The 6,859-nt window shown below is 32.8% G+C and overlaps 1 protein-coding gene across 1 annotated transcript; it reads right to left on the reverse strand.

The window, feature by feature from the left end:
* Positions 1 to 2,160: 2,160 nt before the first annotated feature.
* On the reverse strand, positions 2,161 to 4,435 carry LOC114399071 (transcription factor MYB61-like). Its single transcript, XM_028361173.1, has 3 exons — positions 4,085 to 4,435; positions 3,786 to 3,915; positions 2,161 to 3,611 (listed from the first exon to the last, which is right to left on the reverse strand). Exons 1-3 carry the CDS (start codon positions 4,215 to 4,217, stop codon positions 2,570 to 2,572), a joined length of 1,305 nt encoding a protein of 434 aa, XP_028216974.1. The 5' UTR covers positions 4,218 to 4,435; the 3' UTR covers positions 2,161 to 2,569.
* Positions 4,436 to 6,859: the final 2,424 nt, after the last annotated feature.

A 6,859-nucleotide genomic window follows, 5' to 3' on the forward strand; every position in this document is an offset into this window, starting at 1 on the left:
AAACCAACCTGAGAAGTCAACTCGTCAACTCATCCTTAACATGTACGATTGATATATATTAGGTTTGTTGGATAATTTAATCTACCTCCACATTTTTGACAAGTTAATCCATCAAGAATAACCTACTTTGCCTGGCAAGGCAGTGACAATTGCAAGGCCATTTAGGCAGTTGCCTTATGCCTCCAAATTATTAAGGTCTAAATTTTTTTATACTTTTTTAAAAATATATAATAATTATTAACTAGAATTATTATATGATATATTATATATGAGAAAAAAATGTTTTATACTGGTTATGTAATTTTTTTTTACACAATTATTCAATTACAATCTATTATGCATAATAAATTTATTAATTTTTAAAATAATTATCTTAAAGTAATTTAAATGGTAATATATGATTGAAAGATTATATAAAACTATTTTATATTTGTCAATGCATAAACGTTAAACCCATTATCTATTATTATTTTTATTAGTAAGACCTTAATTTTAAAATTGTATTAATTGAACGATTGAGAACTTCAAACGAATATGGATAATAATATTGTATTTCTCTTAAAAATATTTTAAGTTCTATCAAGTATTATAATATTGAAGATCTAGATTTAATTTTAAAAATAAAGATATTACACCAAATATAGAGAAAAGAAATTTGTATTTCACTGAAAAATATATATTAGTTATTTTTTATAAAAAAAGTTTTTTTTTTCAAATTTATATATATATATATATTAAAATGTCATTTGGTAATATTTGTAATTATTTTTATTGTTTAAAGTAATTTTTCAAAATTAAAACTACTCAAAATTTCTTTGATATTAACTATATTAAAAGATAAATTAAATGTTTTTATGATTTTATGTATTGATAATAAAAGTTTAAAAACACTTAATTATATTACTTTCAATAGTAATTTTGTAATCAAACAAAAAGAATAAGATTTGACAAATTATATTAAATTATTAGTCTTTAAATATACTCGTCTAAGACCTTAAAACATTTAGACATCCTCTTTTTGTCCAGGGACGACAAAACAAGTTGACACGATCCTTCATTAGTCCACTGTAAATAAGTTGGTTAGTCCAACCCTAATCTGTCCTGTTTTATCATTCTTATATATATATATATATATATATATATATATATATATATATATATATATATATATTAAAATTTATTAAAAATTATAAAATTTTATTGGTGTTATTTTTTATTTAATGAGTGTTTAAAATTATCTTTATTTAATGAAATCATTTTCTTAAAATCGGTCCCATTAACTAGAAAATTGATTTTAAAATAAAAATTACTCTAACTTGGATCAATTTACAAATAAAATATTTTGGCGTAGCAAAACCTTCTCTATTCACGGAGACATTGACAAACAGGCTCACTTACTGAATTGGTCCAAAAGAATAAATGGGGAGAGAGAAGAAAGAAAATTAGAAATAAAGACGATGGTGAAACTGAGAAAGTTACGAAGATCACGTGTAAAACTTACTTCATGTACGTAAACTATGTAACATCATCATGATTTACGAATAAACTAAAATATCCTGGTTTCTTAACCACGAATTCAATTTCATTTTGCTTTTTACTTTTCGGTTGCGCCGCGTCCTTACGATAACGTTAACTGATGAAAAAACCCGTTAAACAAGTTCTTATGACCTTTTTTATCAAACAGAATTAGTCGGTGGGGTGCCATAAATTTGCTGAGTGGGTGGTTTTGGACTCTTTTTCTACCCTACAGAGACTACAACCTTTCAGTTGGGAATTAAAACCGTCAACAGTTTTCGATTGCGTACATTAGAAAGACGTAAATGAAATGAAGACTAGCACTAGTCTACGATATTTTCATTAAGGTGAAAGTGAAGGGAGCCAAGCTTTGTCCAAAAAGTGAAAACACTCTTTATCTGTATGAGACAGTGATAGACACCCATTAAAGAAAAACGATGTACCGCGACACACACAAAATAAAATAACTTCCACTGGATTGATTCTCAATTTGAAAAGGATCAAAGTGAAAAGCTGACTGTGTAGTAACAATTTCCAGACATACAAAATATCATCATGCTGTGTTGTGTCACACGCACGCTCCATCACCTTAATGCAAAACTGTTACACAATAATCATAAGAACAAAACAATACCCTCATTCAAATGAATAATTCTCACTATGATGTGATCAATTGTATATATATATAGATCCATAATAGTATCGTACGTATAAGAAAGGAAGATCTGGATAGCTGGAACAAGCCTTACTTATTCTATGTTTAATGAATAACAAAGTGATTAGAAGAAGAAGAAGAAGAAACTTGAATTAATCAATCACAAATATCAATTATACTGTAACATAATGCTGATTGCTGAGGTGGTTTTTTCTTTTTGGTATATATAAATTAGACACATTTACAATATCAAAAGAAAAATATGAAAAGAAAAAATTTACAGCACACACCTGCGGTCAGAACTCGCGACAAATTTCTGACCTACTTCACATTGGAAATGTCGGCATCTTGCTCTCCTCTCTCTTTGGTTGAGGTTTCCACGTGTTCAGTGCCTGAAAACTACAGGGTTTGTCCAAAAGCCACTGAAAATCTCTGCAGATCTTTGGTATATATTTCCGAAGGTTGAAAATGCTGGCTGTGGTGCCAACTGGTACTTGATTCGTCTGCTATGAAGCCTGTTGTTTCTGGCTTCACCTCATCACTACTGTAGAGAGAGTTTGTAGTTTGATGCTGCACTGACATGGTTCCCAGAAAGAAAGGGGTGTTGTTGAGATATTCAGACCATTTAATGTCTTCTTGTTCCGATGATTGCAAAGGTACAACAACATGAGCATCTTTATCTGCCTTGGTGGCAGATTCTGCTTGCAGCCCCCATGTTATTGTGCTGCTATGATCAAGAAAGTTAGTGCTGCCGCTTTGTAATTGGATGCTGCAGCTACTGCTCCCATTGCTTTTGCTTGCATTGTTGTTATTACTGAAGGTACTTGTTTCCCAGTTCTGAACCCCATCAGAGGATATGGAAGAAGGGTTGTTGTTGTTGTTAGAGTGGAGGCTAACAGTGGGTTTTACATGTGTTGGGAACATAGAATGGAGCATGGTGGAATTCAGCTCTGACATCATTTGAGAAGAAGTGGAACTTGGCATGAAGCAAAGTGGAGTGTTGTTGGGTGTAGTAGTGAGTCCCATGTTTGATCCATAGTTCAAGTGCTGAAAAGGGAAATATCCCATTCCCATCATATCAGAACTAGTGATGGAGCTGTCAAACCTGTCTAGGGTGCTGTTGCTGTTGTTATTGTTGTTGTTGCCACCGCTGATCTTGAAAGTTGAAGAAACTTCAAGGGGATATCTATCCATGGGCATAGAAGTAGTAGATATTGGCTTTGGTTTTGGTGGCTCAATAAGACTCACCTCATTGGAGGCTTTCTGGTTGCTTTTGTCAGCTGTAAGAGGCTTGTCCTTGTCATTCTCAACCTCTGAGAGGGGCTGGTGTGTGTTTGGGTCAATGCCTCTTTGCCTAAGCTTCTTCTTCAGACAGGAGTTCCATAGATTCTTTATCTCATTATCAGTTCTTCCTGGTAACTGAGCTGCAATCTGTGACCACCTGATACAATCATCAAAAACACATAAAATCACATATACAAAACCATGAAACAAAAGAACATGTTTTACGGACAGCCTCTGAGTGACACTGTAATAGCGAAAATTCTTGCAGTAATTGATGGTGAAAAGCCGAATTAAACTAGCAACAACTTTGAAAACAATATAGTAGTAGTACCTGTTGCCAAGGACTGCATGAAGTTCAATGATGGAGTTCTCTTCCTGCTGTGAGAATGCTCCTCTCTTCAAATCAGGCCTGAGATAATTTATCCATCTTAATCTGCAGCTCTTGCCACACCTCTGAAGACCTGAGACAAGATATACAACACAAAAAAATTAAATCTTAAAAAAAAGGAAGGTTAATTAATTCAAATGATGACTTTTGTGTTGTGTTGTGCACATGCTGCAGCAACAATATATTGATAAAGTGATGATGGAAACATGAAGTATTGTATAGTATAGTACTCATCATCCTACCAGCTAGTTTTGGAACGGAGCTCCAACATCCATGGCCATGTTTGGTGATGTAATTCAAAAGCTTCTCGTCTTCCTCAGGAGACCAGAGGCCTTTACGAAGCTTCTGCTTGTAGCAGCAAGAGTGTCTCCCCATGTGCACTATTATGCCTTAAGCGATTTCAAAATGTTTCTTAAAAGCGGCAAAGTAAGTCTTTTTGTCAGAAACCTACGTGGATGGATTGTTAAGAAGGACACAGGAGTAGAACTTTGATGTGGAATTCAATGGGAAGCGTTGGAGCTTATTAAGAAAGAAATATATTGCAACTTTGTTGGTAGATAATCGAAGGGAGCCTTATAATAAGAGGGGGTTTTGAATTTATATTTATATATCTGATGACCTTCCAGAACTGGCTTTTCCTCTCCTTTCTTCACGGGACATTCCACATAATTGTTTTGGTCCCACAACCTAAGCCAACGTTTCTGATGCAATTGCTCTCTTCTATCCGATGGATAAGATACCTCCATAGAGGATCATATGGTTTGACTTATTAATGTGAATGCCCCACTACATACCAAGGCCAGGCCAGCCTTTTTCTTTTAAGAATTTTGTTACCAAAAAAATAGTTTATACATAAGATTTATATTATCATGTGTAATAAATATGTATCATATTTATTGTAATTTTTTTATTGATTGACGGTATAAAATTTTTAACATTGTATATCATTTGATTATCACTTGTGTATATAAGGAATTAAACTTATTTGTTACTTGCAAATTAACGTTCTTTAACATTTTTTTGTTTGGAAATAAATATAGAGAAAGATATATGGAGACATAATAGGTTAAAATGAGAGTGTTCTTTAGTTTATTGTAAAAAAAATTATGTTAGAGCAATAAGTAAACAAAATAATATGTTAATAAGAATATGAGAAATAAAAAAACAGTTGTAAATTTTTTATAGGAAAAAAGTTCTCTTCCTTGTAAGACAGTGAATCAAATCCTAAAGATAGCTATATGCCAAATTTTGGTGGGTAATTGCTGCAATTCTAGCTAGGACGGTTTTCACTTTTAACCGACCTTGGTGGTTATGTAATATGTACCGTGCTGCTTTAGACCATATAGTTGTTATCTCGTGAGTTTGAAACTTCTCGAGTGTGACGAAATGTCTCCATTGCCATATGACTTAGATGAGAGAGAAAAGAAGAAACTTCAATGGAATTTCAAGGAGTGGCTTGGCCTAGGCAAAGCCTACTCCAAGATTAGTAATATGAAGTACAAATAAACCACAAGAATTAAGAAGGACAAAATTCTCGTGGAAAAGTAAAGCCTCAGAGGGGTAAGGTAAGCAAACAAAGCATACTGCATTAAATTGACGATAACAGAACTTTCTCTAGGTTCTTTTGTTCCTATTGGTGATAATACTTCAAGTTTTGAAAACTCTATAGCCCTTTCCTTTTCTTGTCCAACTTTTCCACCAGATGCTCTTTGGTAGTAAAACTGACCTTCTCTTCTTTTTAGCTTTTAGGGATCATTTTTGAAAAATCATTATTATCGTTTGGAAAAGTTTCATCATTTGTGTACAAATACAAATTTACATTTTGACATCTGAGCAAGTTAAGGTCGCATTTCTTCCCATAGAAATTGCTGGAATTCAACCAACTGTCGAGATGATTCATCATTTTTGCAATTTGAAAATTACGTATCTTTTTTTTTTATTAAATGTGGATTTCTTCAATTTCAATTTTCGATCTTTATAAAAATACGTACTATGTTTGTGTGGAAAGATACTAAAACCGTCGCTGATTTTGGGAGAGTACTATAGCCAAGTTAATAATAAAGACAAATAACTCTATGCAAGTTTGACAATCACAATAATATAATTGCCCCTTTAATTTGCTTATTGAAGCCTGCATTTCGGGTACGTACATTAAAGCATATGATATGACTTTCAACAATTAATTGATATTCATGAAGCACGGATATTTTAAGCACGGGTTGTATTTTGTATTGGACAATACTTTGCATACATTACGTGTAAACACATCAAATTTGCTGTGTTACTATGTCTGCTTCTGTGTCACGTATCAAGTATTTATACTGGTAAGTGGTAACCTTACTTATACTGTTACAGCCTGCAATTGATCAAATAATATTTGGGCTATTGTTTGTATAGTTTGCTCAAAAATATTCTCTGACCTTTCATTACCTCAGCCTAAATAAAAATAAAAAATGCATACCGAAGACGATGCAAAAAAGTGTGAAAAAATTTCGCTAGGACAAAGGGTTGTGCCACTTCAATAATATTACAGAATGGGAGACCAAAAACAACTAGACATTATTTATATAGGTGGTAACTATTGCATAAATGATTGTGGGACCAAGATAAAAAAAAAAGTTGACCAAAAAGCCAGTTAGTTTAAGTAACACGTAATTGATTTCTCGAGTAAAGTCTCATAATTTGAGCTGTGTGCATAGGAAAATTCTTTCGGAAAAGTTACCTATGGGATGTGGTTTAGATTAAAAAAAATGTGTTTGAAAAAAGATGTTCAACAATTTTGGCTAACGGTAGCTTTCACCCTCTCTAGGGACAAAATCACAAAAGCGTAGCAGAGAGATCACAGATCCCAAAAGCCCATGAGCTTTCTGACTTTTGCTAGATAAAGTCAATTTTTAATGGCATTGTAATTCGTGTCATGGATGGAGATTGGAGGATTCCTCACTATGTCATTGAATAATTCTTGCATGTATGAAAGGTAAAATATCTAATAAACTAAGCCTTTCACTCTAAAGAGT

Source organism: Glycine soja, chromosome 19 (assembly GCF_004193775.1).
Source record: "Glycine soja cultivar W05 chromosome 19, ASM419377v2, whole genome shotgun sequence".
Taxonomy (NCBI): domain Eukaryota; kingdom Viridiplantae; phylum Streptophyta; class Magnoliopsida; order Fabales; family Fabaceae; genus Glycine; species Glycine soja.